Below are 23,349 nucleotides of genomic sequence, written 5' to 3'. Positions count from 1 at the left end.
TTGTTTACTGGAGGCTTGTGGGTTTTAGGTTTTATATGTGTTGTGCGTATCAGTAAACATTCATTCTCACGGCCACGGCCACGAGTCCACGGGACTGCTGCTGATATTTCCCTGAGTTCTGACCTCTGGCCATTGCTGGTGGTGTGCTGTCACAGGCCTGTGTGGGATTTGAGACACCCGTCCGTGAACGCTTCTGCTGGCCTGCGGTGCGGGCACATACGGTGCTGTAGTAAATGCAGTGTTCCGGAACGGTTCCACTGTGTGTACGCCAACCAGCACGTGTGGAGTCACGTCCTCGCCACACTTGACGTTGTGTGTTTGCATCTTAGCCTCAAGGGGGGGAATATGGGCATTGGGTTATTGTTTGTGTTTGTGGTTCCCTGGTGACCCATGAGCTGAGCGCCTTCCATGGTTTTGGTCGCTTGGATATCCTCTTTGGGAAGTGCCTATGCGAGAGTTTTGCTCATTTTTCTATCAGATTGTCAGTCTTCCCTTATGGATTTGTAGAAAATTTAAAGAAGTTTTGTCTTGACTTTATGTGCACAGGAAGCCCCTCTTACCTCTTACCTGTTCGTTCTGCTGGTGGTATCTTCCGCTGACCATAGCGTTTCATCTTACAGTCATCCAGCTTGTCATTTTTCTGTTCTGGCGATGCTTTTTATGTCCTTTAGGAGTGGGCCTTGCCTGTGCCGTGGCCGTGAAGGTAAAACCATTGTTTTAGTGTTTCCCACTGAAATCTCAGATCCTCTGGAAGTGGTTTCTTGGGCACAGTGTGAGTCAGGGGATGAGACTTGTCTGTCCCGTCTTTGGTGCAGCTGGCCTGGCCCCAGTTGTTGCAATGCCGATCCTCTCCCTCTTTATCGGGTAATCATATCTTTGTGGGTCTGTTTCTGGCCTCTGTCTTTTGTTCCGTTGGCCTTTTTGTCTGCCATTGGGTCGATACTTTGTGCCATAATTACTGTCACTCTTGGTGCATTGTGAGATCTGCGGTGTGTTCTCAGCCTTGTGTGCCTTCAGGGACACTTCTGCTCTTCCCGGCCCCAGGCATTTGCCCATGCATCTCAGAGCCAGCTTGTGCGTCCCTGGCCATGCTCCAGTCGTCTTTGCTTCTGTCTCAGCTGGGCGAGACATAGCACTTTGGAGTGACACTTCCTCTGCAAATGTTAGTTTAAAGCCACAAACAGCCATTGACATTAAGGCTGCTGGGTTTAAAAATTTGTTTTGTAACCGTGCATTTGTGATCTCTGTTATGTAGCCGCTTACTGCCTTGCTCTATAAAAATCTTGAGGTCATTCCCCAGGAATAAAAACTAAATCTGGCTTGGTTTATTTGTCTTTTAACGAACTATTTCTTTTTAGCTGACTGATCTCCATAAATATCTAAAACCAGGATTAACTGAGATGATTTCAGGCTAATGCATCACCCTCGGATAGATTCCATTGTCCAAAAGAAGGTGAGGGAGAAGCCTGCAACGTCTGAGGCTTTTTGGGGATTTGGATATAAGGTTACCCATCCCATCAGAGAGAAGCCACTGGAAAGGCCACGCCTGCCTGTGGGTAATTGGTGGGCCAAGGCCTGATGTGATGCCATTTCGGATGGCAGAGGTTTGGGGCTTGACCCAGCCAGAGGGTGGCATGGCCGGGCAAAGCTGAACCTGGAACATGAATTGAGCTAAGCCCTAGTATGGGTTTGGGGAGACAGGAGGAGTCAGGAGAACCCGAGAAGGGGCAGCTAGGGGCAGCGGGGAAGCTGAGAGAGAATACCTGTGTCCATAGGGGAATTGTGGAGCGAGGAGACAGGGTCCCCAAGCCGACTTCTGCGTTTTTGCTTTGGCGCATAGGGGGACGATTATGGCATTTGCAGGGAGAGGAAGGAGTAGGATGGGAAGAAACGGACAACGGGACAATAGCAAGAATTCTGCTGTGGACCCGGGATTTTTGAGATGCTCACTCAATGTCCAAGGGGAGATGTTGTGTAGACATTTGGATAAACATATACAGAACACAGAAAGTCCGGGAGTCACCTGTGCATCAGTGGAGTTGAATGACTGGATAAGCTTGAAGAGTTAGAGATGAGGCAGAAAAGGCACGTCACTTCGGGGTGAGTGGGGGGCTGGAGTTTGAGAGGCAGCGGGGCACACAGTGAGGTCACATCCCATCTCTGCCCCCGGCGGGGTGGCTCAGCGCTCCCGTCTGCACAGTGGGGGCCCGGGACAGAGCTCAAAGAATTCTCAGGAGAATTAAGGGGGTGAGTGCACACAGTAGACGGTGAGCCGCTCCTGGCCCATAATCACCAGCCGTGGCGACCCGGCTGCTGTTGTTAGTGTCGCTGTTGTTGTTCTGATCGCATTTCAGTATAACTGAAGGCCGGAAGCAGCTACAGCTGCCCAGGGGGACTGGGCGGAGAAGGAGCCTAGGACAGTTCCTGAAGGTGGTTTCCGGATGGATGGGAAGAAAAAAGCCTCAAATTGTACAAACTCCCCACCAAGACTGTTGCAATTCCAATTTTAAAGCAAACGGCCCTGGCAGATTGAAATACATAAATGAAAGAAGACATAACAGGCAGAAAGAAAGAAAAACCGGTATGAGAATACGGATCTCAGATGAAATAACTCCGAGTGAAAAAAAAATGTAAGGAGAGAAGCTCTGTAAATGTAAGGAGAAAATGGAAACGTAAGGAAAAATGTACGGAGAGAAGCACCAAAAATAGAGCATCTTATTTCTAAAGCAAGCTTAGACGGGACCACCATACGCATGGACATGTACTCCTGGGGAGAGACTATGATGGACCTTTCTCGGAAAGTAAGAGATCAAGCTGGTAAACAAATGGAAAAATAAACTCTAACCAGGTATATGTAGAACTTTATACCCAAAAGAGACTCTCCTTTTTCCCAGAGGTGTGTGAAATATTCACCCAAGTTGAGTATATCCTTACCACAGATGGATTTGTTACAGATCTTAAAAAATCTTTTTTTAAGCACATCTGCTGACAGCAGTGTAATTAAGCAGGTGCCAGTCACAAAGAAGACAACCAAAAATAATCCACTGGAAATTTCAGAGCTACACTTCTAAATAATCTGTGGGTCAAGGAGAAAATTAAACTGGAAATTACAATACAATTTAGAACTGCTTCCCAATCTTAGGGCTGCATGTTAACACCATGGGATGTGACCAAAGTGGTTTTCGGAGAAAATTTCATAGCATTAAATGTATATATTATAAAAACGAGAGGTGAGAAAACACAGGAGCTAAACTTTCAACATAAGAAGGTAGGAAAACAGAACAGAAAAATGAAGTGCAAATTAAGATTAAGGAAGTAATAAAGCAGAAACTAACGAACCATTTATTCATTTAGCAATTATATTTTGAGCTCCTCCTTTCTCCTGCTTTCTTCTAAAAAACTGTTTTAGGCACTGGGGATACATTTGCAAACAAAACAGGGTCCCTGTCTTCATGGGCCATAGGAACAGACTATGCTATGTTACTGGAGTAAAAGAGTAAAACCATATGATTATCACAATAGAGGCTAAACGAGTATCTGATAGAATTGCCCACTCTGGAAAAAAAAAAAAGAATTACCCACTCTGATTTTTTAAAAGTTATACTTGATGGTTAAACATTAGAAGCGTTCTCATTAGAGCTAGGAATAAGGCAAGGATATTCCCTGTCTCAGCAACTATGTAACAGTATATTGGGAATTCTGGCCAGCAGTGTAAGGCAAGAAAAAGAAATAAATTTAAAAAGCTTGGAGAGGGGACGCTTGGGTGGCTCAATGGGTTAAAACCTCTGCCTTTGGGGCACCTGGGTGGCTCAGTGGGTTAAGCCGCTGCCTTCGGCTCAGGTCATGATCTCAGGGTCCTGGGATCGAGTCCCGCATGGGGCTCTCTGCTCGGCAGGGAGCCTGCTTCTCTCTCTCTCTCTCTCTCTCTGCCTGCCTCTCTGCCTACTTGTGATCTCTCTGTCAAATAAATAAATAAAATCTTTTTAATAAGAAAAAAAAAACAAACAAAAAACAAAAACCTCTGCCTTTGGCGCAGGTCATGATCTCAGGGTCCTGGGTTTGAGCCCCGCATCAGGCTCTCTGCTCAACAGGGAGCCTCCTTCCCCCTCTCTCTCTCTGCCTGCCTCTCTGCCTACTTGTGATTTCTGTCAAATAAATAAATAAAAGCTTAAAAAAAAAAGCTCAGAGAGGAGGAAACCAAATTATCATTATTCTTGAATGATATTAGTATCGAAATAAAAACCCCAAAGCACGTCAGTCACATGACCAGGATTTTCAGAACTGATGGAATTCGGAAAGATAAAAATTAGTAGCTTTCCTAAACAATACACATTGTTTCTGTGGGAACATATTTATGTTGGTAAAAGCATTAAGAAATATCTGGAAAGATCAACACCAAATTAGTAAGAAGGGTTTTCTCTGGAGAGGGAAGGTAGGGCAGGGATTTTAGGTAATGATCAGTAGAGATCTTAGATTTAGTTTTAGATATTTTTGAAGGAGAAAATATTTCACGAATTGTGAGTTAAAACCGCAAGATACATATAATAGGAAGTTATGTGCCTTTTAGCCTGTCCCCTGTAAGGAGGGGAGTTCCCAGCCAGGAAGACTGGGGCTCCCATTCAGCCAGGCAGTGGGACTCTGGAACCCACAGGACAGGGCTCTCTGCAGAGCAGACCTTCAACAGATACTGTCAACTCAATGAGAGCCCAAGGTGGCCCACTGACCTCCCATCCATCTTAAAATGTCCCGACCCAGTCTGAGGAAGAAAAAGTAGAGAATGGGCTCCCCAAATAGTCGATCCCAGCTCATGTGCTCATCCCATAGAAGAGTCAGGCTGGCAAATCCCCGCGGCCAGCTTGCGAGGTGGGCAACCCAGGCTTTAGTAACACCGCTGGAGGGACGGTCTGCTGGCCGCGGTCCCCGGATCCTTGCAGCCTCCTGCCGCTGGAGGAGGAGCGGGGCTGGGTGGGGGTGGGGTGGCTGAAGGCCCCCAGGGGAACCAGATTTTTGGAACCCACTTTTGGACAAGGAACTTTTTAAACATGATTGTTTTCTTTGGAATCCATAGAAGAGACACAGATAGTCCTTGTGTTTAGCTTTCTGTCGTACCATCTTCACTGAAACTCTGTGACTCCATCACTGCCCCCAGAAAGCCCCGGCTTATGGCTGCACCGGGTTTACCTGTAAACCCGGTCTCTTCCTTTCTCCCGTGATGATCTTTCTTGCATTCGCAGGAGTGGTCCCCAAGTGCTGTCTCTGGGGGAGGCCGTTCCTGCCGCAAGCATCCTTTAGGGTTGCATGTGTGCAATCCTTTTCCTTCCTTGGGGGCCAGTGCTTCGGCCCCCAGGCCTGTTGGGGAAAGTGCCCCTGCCCTGTCTCCCACTGCTCCGTGGCGGTGGAGGCCAAGGGCCTGTCTCTGTGCCTTTGGCCTTCTGTGTGGGTGGCCCTGCCTTGGCTGTGGGGAGGGTTTAGCGGCATTTTGCGTCTTCCTCATGGAGCTCGAATTTGGGGTCCTTGGGCTCATGCATCGGGCAGCGGCTGCAGCTGGGAGAGCCACGCTCCCTGTGTGGCCTTTGGCACCAGATAAAAGACCGCCGCCTTCAGAGAGGATATGTGTTTTTTTCCAGTGGAATGAAATTAATTAATTTCACAGAGAATTAACTAGTAAGTGAATCAGGCACATTTGTTTAGGTTCAAACTAGCGTAATAAATGAATTTTATGGCGGCTCATCTTTGAAAAATGTCCCGCATCCCCTTTTCAGAGTCCTGGAGGCTCCCTGTGGTCGGATGCCACCTTCAGCCTGCCAGCCACTTGTGGTCGTTAGTGGATGGCTCTGAGACCAGAATCCTGCAAATTCAGTGTGACAAGTGATAAGATGCACCCGTCTCCGCTTGTCGCCTCACACTTCCCACACTGACCCTTTTCGGTTACTGTTCTACCCACTCACGTGGCCTCGGGAGCTCCCGCAGCATTTTTGCCCATCTGCTTGGCATTTCACTCTCCAGGACTTGTGTCATTTCAGACGTGGAGAGTGGGTCTCGCTGCTCGCTTCCAGAACAGTGAGAAATGAGACTTGGAGTTCCAACTGCGGAAAGGCTCGGAATGTCGAGTTCCCTGTTTGGGCCCATGTGTGTTTGTGCCCCCGGGCCTCCCTGCAGATTGCAGCGTGTCTTTACCTTCCCTGCGGAGCTGTGTCTTCTGGCCATGGGGGCACCAGGGGCCTCACCGTGGAACAGGTACCTAGGGGCACGGCACTGTCCCTGGCCACGGTCACGCAGGTGCCGGGAAGTTCTCTGACCCTGGCAACTTCATGCATAAGTTGGGTGATTGCATGAGAGCAAGAGTTTCCAGACATGTCTTGAGGAGGGGCTTGTAGGGTTCCAGAATCGTGTTCTGATGATCAGTGGGGCTCCGTACATCCCTGCTGGCCCACTTGGTCCGTCTGTGCCCTCTTCCTCCCCCAGCCACACCGGCCCGCTCAGAAGCATTCCATATACAATTTCTCCCGGGGGGCGGGGAGTGGCCTTGCTGCTTTAAATTTGTTGGTAACTGGGGAATGAAGTGAATACTCTTCAGTCCAGAGGGTGACTGCTGTGGGGATAAGCGGACAGTCTTGGATACATGGCTGATGGGGGTAGAGCTGCCACATTCTGCCACATTTCAGTGCAGAGCTCTGACGGATGAGTTCTAGATTCTAAATTCAGATCTGCTCTTCCAGGCTGAAGGTAGGCTAATAGAATGTAGCTTCTTTATTTAGCAGGATGGCCACTCCTCCCATGCTTTTTCAATGTTTAGTTACATAGTTTGAATTCCTTTATTCATGTTCTGGCCCCAGACCCTGCAAATGTCAGTTTCTGGAGGAAAATCGAGGCACAATCAGTTTCTGGAGGAAAATCGAGGCACAGAGGTCTCTGAGCCCACTTGCTGCCCACAGACGGCACGACCATCCTGGGGCCCGAGTCTCCACCTGGGCTCCCCCTCCAGCTGAATTTCACCATTGTAGTGACCCAGTGGCAGACATCCTCAAGACCTTCTTGGCTTAAAGAGTGGACAGGTTTGCTCAGTGAATAAGCTCAGGCTTGAAAAGGTGGATGAAAGGTGATTTTGAAACTCACCCAGTCCTAAAGACCGAAGACCGTGCATTTGACTCTGTGTTTCTTTTATCTGAGAAAAAGAACTAGACAGAAAGATTGATCGCAGGTAGTAGGTTTGGTTTTCTCGGTGGTATGAGTTAGCCCTTCTGACATGATCTTGTAGAGGGTCCAGGTGTATTCTGGGCTTGAGTAAATGAGTGACTACGACCCAGGACAGTGGGAGCCCAGCTCCCCACAGCTGGGGAGGGAGTCCCAGGAAAGCAGAATGTGCTTGGGCTTGGGTCGGAGTTGGAGGTGTCAGTGTGAACTCATGGTTCTAGTAGATGTGCGGACACGCGTGGAAATGCCCGTGTGGCTCTGTATGCGCGTGCATCTCATTCCTAGCTCTGTCTACTGGAAGGTTCTGGAAGCAGTGAGACCGGCCATGGCAGTAGGCACCCCTTGGTGCAGAGCTTGGTGCCCGAACCACTCTTTAGTGAAAGGAACCATCTGCCCCTGACGCCCAGCCTCACTTGTGGGTCTGGAGCAAGGAAAGAGCACTTGAAAATCGGGAGACACTCAGTGTGTGTGCAGGCTCCCCAGAAGGACACAGGGGCCAGTGCCGAGGGAGGCGGAGCAGACAGAAAAGAGGAGGAGAAAACACCGCAGATATGTGTGGATTGTAAGCTATGGAATAAAATAAAAGTCCACTGAGTGCCTGCTCTTCTAAATAAAGGACTTTGTAAAAATGGGGAAGAAAGGAAAGCTCTGCCTTACAGTGGACTATGGACCAGAAGTGGAGGAAGGTGGTGGCTGCGGGTCGGGTGGGGGACCAGATGCTCCCATCACCGCTCCTTGCCCCCCAGGAGACAGTCCTGTGGTGGGGAGAGCAGGTGCCCCACCAAGATATCACCGGGGTTGCAGTGAACTGGTATTCTGTGCTTCCTAAGGACAGGTGCCGAGAAAGTCACACGTGACTTCCTGAGGATTCCCACCAAATTGTGAGGAAGACTTAGACAGCCCCCACCGAGGGGCAGTCTAGAAAATAACAGCCAGGATGGAAGTCTGGAAACACAAAGGCTGGGAGTTTTTAGAAAGACAGGACAGCTCTGGGGTCCTGAATTCAGTCCTGGGCTGAGCTGGGGAAACAGCTGGAAAGGACCTTGTAGATGACTTTGGAATACAGACTGCTGCTTTCCCCAGGTTTGGTCACTGTGCTGTGTTGGTGGAGGAGAGCGTCCTTGTTCTTTGGAAATGCACACTGAAGTATTTACGGGCAAAAAAGGGCGCCATCTCCAAATAAAGCTCCAGCAGCTTGGGATGTGTGTGTGCATGCGTGCTCACATGTATTTGTGTGGATAAGTGGATGGGCGGAGGGGGAGAGACAGGATGATCTAGCAAATAGGGCAGTGTAGGTAGAGGTCCAGCGAATCTGGGTAGAGGGTGTGCGGGAGTTCCTTTTACTGTTCTTGTCACCTTCCTGCAAGTTTGAAAGTATATGAAAGGGGCAGGTGTTTGCACATACCTGCTAGTTCAGCGCCCCCCCACCTCCAACCCCGTGCATCCCCGTCTGGCCCAGCTGCACCGAGCCACGCCAGCTGTGGCTCCAGGGACACTGGCCCTCCACCTGCTCTGGCCTAGTGCACATGGGGTCCCGTGGCCTGGAAACCCTGGAGCCGGGACGGAGCAGAGCCTACTCTTATGCTCTGCTGCCTCCCTGGTGAGGGGTTGTGGGGCGTCTTCCTGTGCTTCAGGAATGTGAGGCCAGAAAGGACGTTGATGGGGAGGCAGGACCAGCGGGGACCCCGCTTTATCTCTGTCCTTCCGGAACTGTCAGGAGCCGCTGAACACCTGCTCCGGAGAACTGCGCATGCGGCCGTGCGCCCACATCCGAGCAGAGCTGGCAGACCGGACCTCAGCTGAAGCCGATCCTGCCCCTGCAGGTTTTGTGAATAAAGCTTCCCTGCTTCTGCTGAAGATGCGCTGCTTTCTGACCCGACTCCGTACTTATTCCTGAGCACCTTGCGGTTTGGGGTGAACTCTCTGTTCTCATTTTGAAAAGACAGGCCTTTACATTTATGGGGCTTAGAAAACTTCTCAGATATAGCAGGAAATCCAAGTTCAAAGCCTCACAGTTATCACGAAAAGCTGTGAGTATTTATTCTTTTCTGTTCCCAGCGCGTTTCACGGAAAGCGCACTGTGGTGGGCCAGCAGCCTGCGGGAAGCCTCCCCCGTGGGCACGGGTGCCTCCAGCCGGCGCACCTCTTCTGCAGCCGAGCTCTGCTCTGCCCAACTAAATAATTCAGGTTCCTCGAGCAGCGCGGGCTAAAGGTCTGGCCGTGAATTATGCATGTGGCTTCTGCGATGCTTTGTGTTGGCTACACTATTGGTTTCCTCTGCGCGCACCCGAAGGGGGAGCATTGCCTTTGTGGGCCCTGCCCAGCAGACCCGGTCGCTGGGGAGTGTGCTAACCGGCCTCCTTGGGGAGCGTGAGCTGGGAACAATGTCTCTGTGTGTGGCCCGAGCCTTTGCCTGGGGCCCTGGGGGCTGTGCCGGCTGACCCTGGTATGGACTCGGAGGGGTGGTTTGCGGTGAATGGTTGGAAGTATTTGGTTAAGTGGCATCACAGTGGCTCTTATCAGCTCTACCCAGGTAAAGTCCCTTGTGGTCTGCACGCCTTGTCATGCTTGTCGGGGGCTGGCTGACCTGAGGCAGCAACAGGTATGTTTGCTGGGAGGCTCAGGTGGCCGGGGGCAAGTGGCCCAGGACCCTGACCTCAAGTTGTGATTTGCACACTTCAGGGATGTGAGCTCAGGGTTTGGACGGGGTGTTCTGGTGAGATAATGGGCTCAAGCTGTGTGGTGTGGAATTAGCTATAAAATCATAATCCCAAGGCATTGTCAACATCGTGTATAACCTGTAACGTGCACGGTTATCAGGCCAGTGTAAAGAGGGTGGCTTTTCCAGTTTTCAGCACATCTCAAGTAGATTTTAAAAACTTTCTCACCAGGAAAGCATTTCTTTGACTCAAACAAAAAAGAAACCAAGCCACAGGGAACGTTCTCTAGTCTGAGGCTCTAACGCGGCAGATCTGTTGTTTTCTCCTCGCTCAGAGCAAGAGAGAGCCTCGGGCAGTGGGGTGGACCTGCGAGCCCTTCTCATTTCCTTGTCCTGTCTGGCCCTGGCCCTCAGGATCACCCCTTTCTCAAAGGGGCACTCTTGTCCATGCTGGAGAACAATTGCAGAGTTGAGTGTGAAGGTAGAGGTAGGAAATTCAGGCTTTGACGGTGCTTCTCCAGAGCAGGGTGCCGGGCCCCATGTGGTGAGGATGTGTGCAGGGCGCTGGGATTTGAAGCCCGCTCGAGCAGTACCCACTCCCTCCCCCTCCCAGGGCCCTGGCACCCACCACGTGCCTTCAGTCAAAGTTGCTAGGAGACCCTCTGGTGAGGAGAGCTCGGGATGGACATGCTTACACAGCCAGCAATGGTCTCTGGTTTCCCTGCTTCGAAGACTGTGCATGTTCCTCAAGGTCTGGCCTTTGTGAAGGAGATGGCCGGGTGTGTGGCCTGCGTCACGGGACTCAGGGAGCGGCTCCTTCGGGGTCCTTGTGTCCCCTGTTCCCTCTCCAAGCTCCACTGGCACTGGAGTTGAGGCCCGGCGGGCGTTCTCGTGGTTTCAATGAGAAACAAAACAGAAAGAAACAAAAGGAGACCGTGGGAAGGAGGCTCAGCTTTTCCTCCCGCGGGATGCAGGGCGCCTGGTGGCAAGATGACCCTCCCCGACTCCGGTGGGGGAGGGGGGCGTGAGAGCCAGCCCCTGGCCCCCCTGGCCCACGGGCCTGCAGGAGGAGTGGGTATGCAAACCACAGGGTCAGGGAGACTCTTCCCTGCATTCCCTACATGTCCTGTGCCTACGTGTGCGTGTACCTCGGCCTGCCTCCCGCCCAACAGTCCGTGCCAGCCACCCTGAGGGAGCACCGGGGTCATGGTGGGGCATGCCGTGCGAGGTGGCCGAGGCACCAGGAGTGTCCTAACTTAATTCTAAAGCTCCTTTCTCCACTAGGCTTTTGAAGTGTCAGCTGTAGGGCTGTGAGTCTTAAAAAAAAAAAAAAAATTGGTATTTGCAGGTTTCATAAAAATGAGTTCAGTCAACAGATGGGTCACTTTTCACTTCCGAGTTCTGTTCAGGCTCAGGCCGTGGCCCACAGCACCTGCCCGGCCCAGGGCGGGGTGCCAGGCTCCCCTCCTCGCTGCTGCCCTGCGTGGCCTGGGAGCGAGGAGGGCAGATGTTCCAGATCACTCTGCTGGCCACTTTGCTGGAATCCAGACACCAGGAAATCAGAAAGCACCTCCACACATGATGGGGTTCAGCTGCTCTGTCTGCAGTCTGTGGCCGGTCTTTTGGTGTGCTCCCCTGCCCTCACACCTCCCTCCACCTGCCCCCTCCTGCAGACCGCCCTGTCCCTCAGCCAGGCCAATGGACCTGTGAAGGAGTGTCTTCTTGACCTTCCTTTGTTCTTCACTGCCCACCAGGGTACAGTCTGTGTGCCATTTTCCCCTATGCCCAGACACACTGGCTCTGAGCCATGCCTCTTCTGCCCCAGGGCCTTTGCACACCTGGCCACTCACTGAAGGCTCTTCCAGGTCCTCTGAGGCCGGTTACCTTTTGTCCACCCCTCAGTTCTCAGTTCAGCTTTCATCGCCTCCAGGAAAGAAAGGCCAGAGGAAGAATGTTTTGGTGCTCATACTTAACAGTGTGTTTTGAAAATTATTTTGTGAGGATCACCTCTTTTATCAACATAAAATATAGCAGAAAGTGCCTGCTGATTGCGAAGTTACCCTGCTAGGAAGGTACAGAATAACTCGTCCACATCACCTTTAGCTCATGGAGGTGAGACTGAACACGGCAACACACGGCTCAGAGCCATCTCAAGCCCCCATGCAGTGACAGCCACTCCATCCTTCTAGTCGTCTTTGGTTTCCACATCTCTTTCATTGGTGACGTGCAAGTGCCCTTAAGTGTAAAGAAAATCAGTCCTTCCTCTGTGGAGTGGATTGTGTGGATTGCCCCCAGGCTTTGTCTTTTGACCCAGCTTATAGTGTCTTTATACTTTTATTTCATTTTCATTGAGGTCCAGACTACGGGTGTCATTACGTGGGCTGAAGGTGTACAGCGCGATGCCTTGGTGTTCGTATATACAGTGAGGACAGTCGCCGCGCATGTCTGGTTAACGTCTGTCACACACAGCCACACGCTTTCCTTCTTAGGATGGGGACTTGTAAGATCTCTCTTTGCCAGTCGTCTCTGCAGCACAGTGCTGTGAGCTGTGCTCCCCGCATGCCAAGACCTGTTTGTCTTGTAACTGGAAGCCCGTACCTTTGACCCCGAGCACCCCTCCCCACGCTACTCCCTGCCCACCCGACCCGTACCGCCCACAGAGTTTGGTGCTGTCCGTCCCTTTATCCATCTTGTCGTCTTATCTCTCACGGCTCTGGACTAGCGTCTTCCCTTCCAGAGTTTCTCTAATTCGAGGTTCTTGCCTTGAAACCTCTGGTTCAGCGTGCCCCGAGGATCCCGACTTGATCACCTCTTCAGTGGTTTTCCAGTTGTCCCCGCACTGTGTGGCTTTCTGTCGCAGTCACAAGTCCACAGCTGCGGTATGGTGCCAGGTGGGACTGACCCCGCCCCCTGGCTCTGGTTTGCTTTGTTTTCCCAGCATTTCACGTTTAGTCTTCCACGTGAACTTTCACACTCAGCTCATCTGGTTCTAATAAAACCTCTGTTGGGAAATCTGTGAGGAGGTTTAACATCTGCAGGGCCCTGCCCCTCATCGCTGTGGCTACTGGACACAAATCAGAGGGCGCGGGGGTGCATGTGACCAGGAAATGGGCAGCTCTCACTTGGGGCGCTTCTGCGCGTGGGGATCGTGGAACAGAGCGATGCCAGTGGTCCATCTGGGTGACGGCGGAGTTGTTGAGTTCCCTGGGGGCCGGGCTCAGACCCCTGGCAGCTGGCTGTGCTGCGCTCAGTGTTGAGCCACGGGGCGTCCATGCCGTGTGGTGAGCTTGGCTCTTGATGATGAGCTCTGGGCCAGGGCTTCCCCTGTGGTCCTTGGTGAGTGGCACTGGCAGATTCTACCAGGAGGCTTTCGTCTCAAAAGTAACATGGACCGCACTGTGAATTCTGCGGGGCCGCCAAGAAGAATGAAAATTGTCCTTCTCTCATCTTGTTTCATCTCCTGAATCTTATTTAAAATTTTGTCTATAGCAGTGTAAGGTACTAGGTTACTCTCTGACTTCCTGTTTTTCTTTTCTTTTCCAATCTAAATGCTTTTTGAGCTTTGAATGATTCCTGCCCAAGTGTCTTCTGGTTCCCATATGGGGCACCTTTGACCAGATTCCTGTCTCTGCTTTCTTAGCCCTCTGTTCTCCAGGCTAGCAGGGCTGTGCCGTGGCCTCCTCCCGGCCCTCCGGGGCCCTGGTTGTGGCATGAAGGCCACAGGCTGGGCCTCTGCCTACTGCTCTCTCCGTGCAGCCGTGGGCGGGCATCGCCTAAAGGGTAACAGGGCCTCACGCTGCCTTGCTGGTCGTCACTTTCCCCACGGCTGGCCCCTCGTCACCAAGTAGAAGATGCGTTTCCGGTTGGCCTAGAGCTGGGACCAACAAACTAGTCCCCTGGGCTCCTTCCTGCCACCAGCCCTGATGGCTGACTGTGCGTGGTGGGGCAGGAGCACAGGATGTAGCCAACGAACCCGGTTTCATTAGTTAGCTTTGCTCCTCCAAGCCTCACACCCATGCAGGTTAGGGGTGTCCTCTGTGGTCAGCAGGCTATGGCTTGGCCTTGGGTCCATGGTGTTAGGACCCGCGGACCCATGTAGGATGGTGGGATGTGCTGTCTGTATTGAAGGGGAGGCGTGCATGGCAGAATGTGTGTCCGGTCCAGCTCCTGGCCAGTCTGGGCCCTTCCCTTGGGGTTCGCTGACCAGGCCTGCCCATGTGGGGACCAAGAACCCCCATACGCTGCTCACATGAGATGGGAGACAGTGACACAGGGCTCCCGGAGCACCTCCTCTTCCCTTTGTGAGGGGAGTGGGTTATTCAGGAACTCGCCTAAAAGACAAAGGAATGCACGCTCTTTGGGGCTCTTCTGTAGACACCCGGAGCCAGCCTCCTGTGGCACATGTCGTGTTTTCCACTCTGAGGTGGCCTCTGATGAGTTGTCACAACACGTGTAGTTAGATAGACGTCTGGACGTTATGCCACGCTTGCACGTCGGCACCGTGCCCATGCGGAACAGGGCGCATGTGTGAGTGTGTGCTTTCCTACAGCACATGTTCCCTCCTGACGCAGAGCGGTGTCCTGGGTCCTGAACACCCCATCTGGGTCCCTTTGCCTCTGCTCACCCCATGGGGATCACCCGGGAGCGCTGTTGTGTGTGCGGCATGCCCTCAGCCGCGGACCTGTGGCGTGTGGCTGTGGTTGCACCTCTCCTGGATCCGTGCCCCGTTCTGTGTCCCTAGAACGGTGCCGGGCATGTTGTAGGTGCTTGGCGCGTGGTGTCGGCTGAGTGCGTGCTTTAGAGAAGGCAGGTCGGGGAGAGCCTCCCCCGGAAGGCTGGCCGGGCCCTGCTGGGCAGGCGTGGCGGACACGCGTGTAGGTGAGGTGTGTGCTGGTCCCACAGAACTGACTGGCGCCGACCTGAAGGACTGCGTGAGCAACCACAGTCTGAGCAGCAATGCCAGCCTCCCCAGCGTGCAGAGCTGCCGGCGCCTGCGCGAGAGGAGGGCCGCCAGCTGGGCCGTGTCCTTCGAGCGCCTTCTGCAGGACCCTCTTGGAGTTCGCTACTTCTCCGTGAGTAGAGGGGTGTGGTGGGCCCAGGGGTCCATGAGGACCCTTGGCCTGGGCTCCTCCGGCAGGACCCGGGACTCAGACCCCATGACGCCTATTGCGGGGGGGGTCACCCCTGTCCACCTGCCCGGCACACTCGAGGCCAGGGGGCTGAAGGGGGCGCCCTGTGCCCAGCCTGGCCTTGGCTGTGTGCCGGGGAGCTCCCCGCAGCAAGAGGCATGGGAGCTTCTGAGAAATGCTTGGAGGCCGCATGTGGCTAGGTCATCTAGGGGGAAGGGGCTCTCTGCCCTTGAGGAAGCCACTGGGAGCGTGCCCGTGGTCCTTAAAGTGTGCACAATGTTTCGGTCCGGGACACGTGGCTTCAGGTAATTTGGGGAGAGGTGCTCCCTCTCTCACCAGAGAGCCCTGATGTCTGTGAAAAGCGGGCACAAGGAAGAAGCTGGAGCACAGCAACAGCTGGAGGGGTAGGGCAGATGCTGCGGCCCCGACCTGCTCATGTGCAACGGCTCATGGATGGTGTCTTTCTTAGGATTTCCTGAGGAAGGAATTCAGTGAAGAAAACATTTTATTCTGGCAGGCCTGTGAATACTTTAACCATGTGCCTGCACACGATAAAAAAGAGGTGAGTGTGTTCATGCCCGGAGCGTCAGATGATGTCACCGTGGGCTAGCATCTAGTGTCCTCATATGATTTCGAAATGCTTCTTTTTCAGAATAAGGTTTTTTGTATATATGATATTCAATCTTGCGTGAACATGGTGTGTGTAAACATCCTTCCCATGAATCGTTTCCCAGCATGCTTGCTGCTACTTGGTGTGTTGAAAGGGGAGCTTAAATCCCCAGGCAGAAGAGCCCCTCACCGTGTCCCTTTGTATGGCCTCGCTGCCCGCGCCGCTTGCACCGGCTGCTGAGCCCCTGTGGGCACGGGTCCCGGTACATGCTGCAGGCCACACGAGGCTGTCCGTGGTCCTCCACCTGCCACTGGTGTGGCAGGTCTCTTATCTGCTTATCTGGCTCTTATCTGCTTGCCAAGCCTGGTGCTGCGCAGACTGAGCTCCCCCTCTGCTGAGGCCGCAGGCGTGAGGCCCCGCACATGGATGGTGCCCCCGGACACCCCCCAGGCTGCAGCACCTGAGTCTCTGAACAGTTATGGAGCCCCTGAAAAAATTCAGGGAGGAGTCTGTTTGGTGAAAAGTTTTGTACTGGCTTGGACTTTTATCTATTAATTTATTCAAGAAGGAACTATTTAGGGGGCCTCAAGAAAACGCATCTCCAGTGCCTGGACCCATGTCTGGCATTTGGAACATGGAGGGACGGCAGCAGCACGCACGCCTGTGGTGGGGAGGTGCTGGGCCCTGCGCATCCCACTCACACGCGTGTCCTTCAGCTCTCCTACAGGGCCCGTGAGATCTTCAGCAAGTTTCTGTGCAGCAAAGCCACCACCCCCGTCAACATCGACAGCCAGGCCCAGCTGGCGGACGACATCCTCAGCGCGCCTCACCCTGACATGTTCAAGGAGCAGCAGCTCCAGGTGACTGTGCCTCAGTTTCCTACGGGAACTCCTCCCAGGGCTCTCTCTGAGGTGGGGTGGTGGAGAGGGAGAGCGCTCGGGAGCCAGCCACCGGATGGGGCAGAGAGGTGCCAGTGGGCGTGGTGTGGCTGGAAGAAGCCCCAGAAGCCCCAGGTCCCCCACCAGGCTCTTGGGGAGTGGCCACAGTTGGGGAGGGCCCCGTCTTCAGCGACCTCTCTCTGGCCTCTCCTGCGTCAGTCCTTGTGTGACGTCACAGATACAAGGAGTTGTTCAATCCTAGGGTGTCGCTGTGATTGAAAGGGTACGTGGGACCTAATATGTTTTAGAGCCTGTGTCCCACTGGCCCCCCTGAGGGATGATGTCTGCTGCTCAGTCCCATGAATTACATGGGGAAAATGGAGGGAAGTCCTTCCAAGGTTCTCACTTCCTGCTGGTCTGCAGTTACTCTGGGTCTCATTCTTATTTAACAAAGTAGAGCTTCTCTGGGCCCGCGCGTTAGCTAGCTAGCTGCTTCGGGAGCTGAACCATGCCGCGTGTGCCCTGCAGATCTTCAACCTGATGAAGTTCGACAGCTACACCCGCTTTCTCAAGTCCCAGCTGTACCAGGAGTGCATCCTGGCCGAGGTAGAAGGCCGCTCGCTCCCTGATGCGCAGCAGGTCCCCAGCAGCCCGGCCTCCAAGCACAGTGTCAGCTCCGAGCACTCTAGCGTGTCCACGCCGAAAAAGGTGCCTGCGCCCTGGCCGTGTCCTCTCAGAGAGGGGAGCTGCCCTGTGGGGAGCAAGAGCAGAGGCCGCTGGGACGCAGCCCCTACTGGGACACAACCCCCGCCCAGGATGCAACGCCCCGTCCCCCACCAGGACACAGCCCTCCTGGGACGCAGCACCCCCTCCCTGGGAGGCACCCTGTGCCTGTGGCTGGGGGTAGGGGTTCTGGCCAGTGGCAGAGATGCCCTGTGGCCACTGGAGGGTCTGAGCTGTCCCACAGATAGCTTTATAGCTCTCCTTTGCTTCCTTTCACACTTCGTGTAACGATGAAATCATGTCATGTTAACATCTCCATTGGATGGCAGCTGAGTGGAAAATCAAAATCAGGACGATCTCTGAACGAAGAGCTGGGGGATGAGGACAGTGAGAAGAAGCGGAAAGGAGCGTTCTTCTCTTGGTCCAGGACCAGGAGCACCGGGCGGTCCCAGAAGAAGAAGGAGCATGGTGACCATGCAAATGGTTCGTGGTGTGCAGATGGGTATCTGGGAGGCGGCCTGCTGGGGCACAGATGGAGTGGTGGGGCCGGGCTGGGAGGGCACCTCTGGAGTGCTCAGAGCACAGCGCTGTGTCCTGGTGTGGCCCTTCGGGGCAGCCAGCCAGAGTGAACCAGGGCAGCTTTAGTGCCTTTTGAAAAAGGGGGTGAGGGTGCCCGACAGCCCACTCCTCCTCAGGCCAGGGCACCCTGCCGGGGTGGGCCTCCCAGCCGGTCCTCTTCTGGCCTCTTATAGGAAATGGGGAGGAGAAGAAAAATAGCAGGGTCTTACCTGTGCACCCGGACCACCTCTCGGTTTCCTGGCGAGGCTTTTTTCTAGGTGTGCGTAGGGCTACGTGAGCCTTTGGCATTTCTTATTACTGTTAATCTGTAAGGCCATTCTAGAGATTTTACCCCTTTCTTTCTTGTGTGTAGCTCAGAAGATGGGGTGAGAGAGACAGGCTCGTCCTGGAAGGTGGGTCAGAGGCAGTGAGAGCACTTTTGGGATAAGGTGGAGAAAGATAGCAGTTGACACCAGGCATGAAAAAGCATGAAGCAGAAAAGCCTTGGAAGGATTTTCTCTTCGAGGGATTCTTGGGAAAGGGATTATTTTTTAGGAAATAACCCGTAGGCTCCAGGCCTGTGGTCCCCAAGTTTGGGCCATTTATGGAGACACCACTGGCAGGGAACACCTGAGGATGAGAGGTGGTGGCAGCTCCCGGGATGGGGCCTGTGCTGGGCCAGGTGGTCTGGATCAAATATGTTTGATCTCGTCCTCAGAGCAGCCGGCGAACTCAGTCTTCTTGTGCCCATTGTATGGATGGTCGTGCCATGGGTGTTAATACAAGCATTCCTTCTAAAGGCCAGGCAGACAGACTTGCAGACCTCAATCAGTGGGAGACCACTGTGGGGGCGGGAGCGCTTGTCCAATGTGGGCCAGGGACCCCTGAGTACCTGGGAGATGGGAATGGGGGGCCGGTGGCTCAGAAGGTCAGTGGGACCCAGGGCTGCTATGTCCTTATGCCCTGGCCTGCAGCCACCAGGCATGGCTCGACTAGGGAGCAGGTCCTGTGTTCTCAGAGGGCCTCCCTGGGTCAGTTTTTGTGATCTTTAGTTTAGCCAAAGACAGCAGGGCATTCGGGTGATAGTGGCGATTGGCATGCTTTTGGGCTCACTTAAGGACTTTGTAGGAAGATGTGAGTTGAACCGTGAGTGGGCAGAGCTGCCGTAACCTGCTGGGATGTTTTCATCTGTGCCCAGAAGCCACTTGTTGAAGTAAAAATCCCAGATTAAATGAGGGGAAGGGAGGTCCTGCAGCAGGAGCATGGACTTGTGTTTCTGACCTGCTGCTGGCTGCCGCTGGGGGTCTGGGGGCCGGCTGTGGCCAAGGGCAGAGCAGAGCCTTCTAGCTGCGTCCTGGGGGCGTGCCAGACTGTCGGAAAGGGGAAACCATGCCTCCAAAAGTCTTCTCCGTGTCCTTTGTCTGCTCAGCCTGAAGGGTGGGGTTGGGAGAGGTGACAGTAAGTGGGGAAAAGTGACAAAAAGTGTTGTTTGGTTTTCTGAGTTCCCGTGTTTCCCCTTCAAGAGCCCCTGCACGCCAATGGAGGCCTGGGCCGCCGTGAGTCACAGGGCTCCGTGTCCTCCACGGGGAGCCTAGACTTGGTAAGTCATGCCTCCCTGTCCCCAGGGTCACAGCTGATAAGTGATCCCCGCCTCCGTGTTCAGTCGTGTAGAGCCCATACTCACAAAGCCCCACAAACGCATGTGTTGGACGTCTGTAGCCGGGCTTGGGTTGGGGCCCTTGCCAGCCTCGGGCTCCTGGCCGCGTGGGTACCTGTGTGGCAGACAGGGGTGGGGGGCTGATCCTTGCTTGCTGATTTCTGGACTTACTGTGGATGCCCTTTTGCTCTTATTTGTGTTTGTCTCCCAGTTTGAATATCCCACTAAGGCAAACCTTCCTGTGTTTGTGCTCCTGTAGTGGGGGGCGTGGCTGTGGCGGGGGCTCCACCTCCACTCGCCACCCAGTGTCTCATTAGGGGCGGGCTGGCTGTCAGCTCTTGTCTGATACCAGGTTTGGAAACCCTTATGGCTGCCAACATCCCAGTCACTTGTCACTGTCAATGACAATGTAGCATATTATTACTTCTGCAGTTACACTGTGTAACAGTTAAAGCTGGAGGGGTTTACCCACCTGTCTGTTCGCTGTTGCTGCCCGCCAGACACCCTAGAACCTTGGCTTGAAACAAACACCCTTTATTCCTGCATCCGCGTCCGTGGGAAGAGAATGGTTGGGCCTGTTTTATCATCGGCCTACCACCTACAAGCTACATTTTCCGGAATGCAGCTGGGGCGGCACAGAGTTCCAGACTGTCAGGAGGAGATGGGGTGGGGGGGCGGGTAGCACCTGCCAGGGCAGGTCGCACATGGGAAGGACATCTGCAGGGGCCTGTCTGCAGCGGGGGGACACTGGTGTAACTCAGAGACCCCAAGAGATGTCACGGAGAGACCCAGGGGTCTGCCACACACTGGGTCCGTGCCCTGCCCATCAGGGGCCCCTGCATCAGAGTATGGGACAGAGTGCTGGGACAGAGTGCTAAGTAGTGATGCCCTGCGCCTCTGACTTAGTCAGTGAATGATGCAGATGGTCCCAAAAGCCTCTGCCTGTGCAGCGATCCAGGGCCCTGCCTCCCCCTGCCTGCCCACCCCTACCCTGCAGCTGTGTCCCTCTCTGGGCCCTTGGTGAGCCTGGGCCATGTCCTCACCCAGGCAGAGATGTAGAATATCCTCTGGGCGGAAGGGCCACCGGAGGCCTCGGCCTGGCCCTGGCACTGGCAGGGTGGGCCCTCTGCCAGCAGCTAAAGGAGGATCGTGGCCCCTGCCTGCCCCACCCCACCCTGCCCACACCGGCTGGCTGGAGCCCTTCCCTGGGCACCCTGCACACCTGCCCATAACACTTGTCTCCCGGTTCCCTAGTCAGAGGCCTGCAGGACCTCTGGGCCAGAGCGGGACAAGGCCACCAAGCACTGCTGTATCCAGCTCCCGGACGGGACATCCTGCGTGGTGGCTGTCAAGGCAGGGCTGTCCATCAAAGAGGTCCTGACTGGGCTCTGCGAGCGACATGGCATCAATGGGGCTGCTGTGGACCTCTTCCTGGTGGGCGGGGACAAGGTAGGGGGCTGCATGGACCATCAGGGCCCTTCCCCTGGGGGATGCTGCCCAGGGGTGGGGGGGGAACAGTGGGTCTGTTTATCTGGTCCACTAAATCTGCCTGGTCCCCTTAGGCTGTGGCTGGGTGAGGCCCTTTGGCTGATGGCTCTGCCTCCGGAGCCTAGCCGCCCTGCCCGGAGCCCTCGGCATGTTAGCCTTCGCTTGTCTACATGCAGCCTCCACAGGGTGGCTGGTTTAGAAGCCGCAGTTTTCCGGCGCCACTGTACCTCCCCATGTGGTCTGGGAGTAGGTCAAGGGCGCTGCTTGCCCCCACTCTGACCTGGTTTCTATTCTGTCCATGCATCGCAAAGCCTCTGGTGCTGCATCAAGACAGTAGCATCTTGGAGTCTCGGGACCTGCGGCTAGAGAAGCGCACTTTGTTTCGGTACGAAAATGCCCCAGCTGTGTCCTGAGGGCTCCAGGGCCATGTAGCTGTGTCTGGGGACATCCCCGCAAGCCCTGCACGCTGGGCTGGGAAAGGAAGGCTGGTGCCCCCTTCATGAGCAGAGTGGTGGGTTGACAGCGGTTGCATGCAGCCCCAGGGACCCACGGGGCCAAGGGATCACTCTCCATCCTGTGTCACAGCTGCTGTGGGGCCACACTCAGGGGTACGTGGGCGGGACAGCAGAGTGCTGGCCATCCACCGGTGGAGGGGGGTTGCCGTCTTTGCTGGCTATGACACCCAACTGGAAACCTTCCAGAAGCCCTACCCCTGTCCCCATAGCTTCCTTCTCCCGCCAAAGGTGCTCCACAGCTGCAACCTGGCGCCAACCCGGGGACCCCATGGAGCTGCCACACTGTGGTGCCCTCCGGGAGGAACAGCTCAGTGTGCGTGTGCAACAGCCCTGTTTGTGTGTCTCTCCCTCCACCCAGGCTCGATCTGGTTCCAATTAACCGGTCCGTGGGGCTCAAGGCCAAGCCCACCAAGCCCGTCACAGAAGTGCTGCGGCCTGTGGTGGCCAAGTATGGCCTTCACCTGAACGAGCTGGTGGCCAGGCTGGTGAGTGACCCAGGGGCCCGAAGCTGTGCTTCCTGTGCGGACAGGCCTGTTGGCCCTTGATGTGCCACGGACAGGGGCAAGCCAGAGCAAGGGCCACGAGGCCCTGGTGGGAAGGTGTCCCAGTAAGTGGAGGTCCTTGTGGCTTGTTTGTCCCTGCTCACTCCCAGCGGGCTCTGGGTGATCATGGAGGTGTGGCTTTGATCTGGGGACTGCAAAAGGAGAAACACACCCCTAGAGATCCCTGGAGTCCCCCTGCCGTTTGCAGGTGTGCTCGGCTGGCTGAGTGTCGGGAGCACTGATGCGTCTTGCGCGCGAGCTGCTGCCAGACTTCTGCTGGCAGCCTCGCGGGGGCGCTCTCCCTGACACGGCCCAAGTCCCCTCTGCACCTGTAGATTGAAAACCTTGTCATTTCCAAGCAGGGCCCCTGGGGTATGAATAAGGTGAATGGGTGGGAGTGGACCAGGCTTTGGGACAAAGACACCAGCGCAAACCTGGGCAGAGTACCCTGTCCCTGTGAGCAGAGGGTGTTTGCGGGAGACGTCCTGGGACCTGAGACCTGGTCTGTGCCGAAAGCACTGTGTGTTCTCAGCACACTCCACTCCTTTGCTGTGAAACGTGGCGATTAACAACAGTGTTCATCCTGCATTCCTTCTTCAGAGACAAACTTTGTCAGAGCTATGATTTCAAGTACTTCTAGGATTTTTTTTTTTTTTTTTTTTGAGAGAGAGAGAGTACAGGTGAGTGGGAGGGAGGGTAAGAGAGAGAGAATCTTCAGCAGACTCCCACACACGGCCTGATCCCATGACCTGAGATCATGACCTGAGCCGAAATTAAGAGTGGGATGCTTGAACTGAGCCACCCAGGTGCCCCACCAGTATTTTAGGATTTTAATTTTGCACAGACACCCTGAGGGTAGACAGAAGCCCCTTCCCCAGCTCAGCAGGGAGGCCCACTGGCCGAGGCCAGACTGTGCTGGTCAGGGAGGGGCGTGGCTGAGGCATCCTGCTTTTACTCTGTTGTGATTCTTAGCTAGTGCTCCCCCCCTCGTGCCTCAGTCTTCCTCTCTGTAAACTGGGGTGAGTCTTGGAAGCACACGCCTGGGCTTGTCCCCGGATGAGCTGCATTCTGGCTGCTGAGACCATCACCGGGAAGAGTGGGTCTGCTGTCTTGGGGCTCTGGCCACGGAGAATTCTTGTGGAGTGGGTCGTGGCAGATGTGGCTTCTTTGATGAATGGCACCTACCTACATCGGGAAGGTGGAAAGCAGGGCAGCCCTGTGGGCTGGCGCTCCATTTCCTCATGGGTGGTGCCAGGAGCTGGAGGTCACTCCCCAATGGGACATCGGTCACTTTTAGTGTTCTCCTGACTAATGGAACTGAGGGAGCCGAACTCCAAGTTCAGGGTCCTTTGTCTGCATGGTCAGCCAGAGGGAAGGGGCATTCTGCTTTCATCTC

The 23,349-nt window shown here is 54.5% G+C and overlaps 1 protein-coding gene across 4 annotated transcripts in view; it reads left to right on the top strand.

Moving 5' to 3' along the window:
- Positions 1 to 23,349, top strand: part of RGS12 (regulator of G protein signaling 12) — a 101,076-nt gene that overhangs the window by 65,336 nt on the left and 12,391 nt on the right. For all 4 annotated transcript variants that reach the window (XM_045998004.1, XM_045998003.1, XM_045998007.1 and 1 more), the window contains 9 exons: positions 14,756 to 14,925; positions 15,452 to 15,544; positions 16,309 to 16,452; positions 16,999 to 17,178; positions 17,523 to 17,676; positions 19,275 to 19,351; positions 20,663 to 20,857; positions 21,208 to 21,281; positions 21,770 to 21,896. In XM_045998004.1, the coding sequence (XP_045853960.1) occupies positions 14,756 to 14,925; positions 15,452 to 15,544; positions 16,309 to 16,452; positions 16,999 to 17,178; positions 17,523 to 17,676; positions 19,275 to 19,351; positions 20,663 to 20,857; positions 21,208 to 21,281; positions 21,770 to 21,896 (1,214 nt within the window). The remainder of the gene's footprint in view (positions 1 to 14,755; positions 14,926 to 15,451; positions 15,545 to 16,308; positions 16,453 to 16,998; positions 17,179 to 17,522; positions 17,677 to 19,274; positions 19,352 to 20,662; positions 20,858 to 21,207; positions 21,282 to 21,769; positions 21,897 to 23,349) is intronic.

Source organism: Meles meles, chromosome 2, assembly GCF_922984935.1.
Source record: "Meles meles chromosome 2, mMelMel3.1 paternal haplotype, whole genome shotgun sequence".
NCBI lineage: Eukaryota > Metazoa > Chordata > Mammalia > Carnivora > Mustelidae > Meles > Meles meles.
The sequence above is the reverse complement of the archived record's forward strand: the minus strand, read 5'-3'. Positions and strand labels throughout refer to the sequence as shown.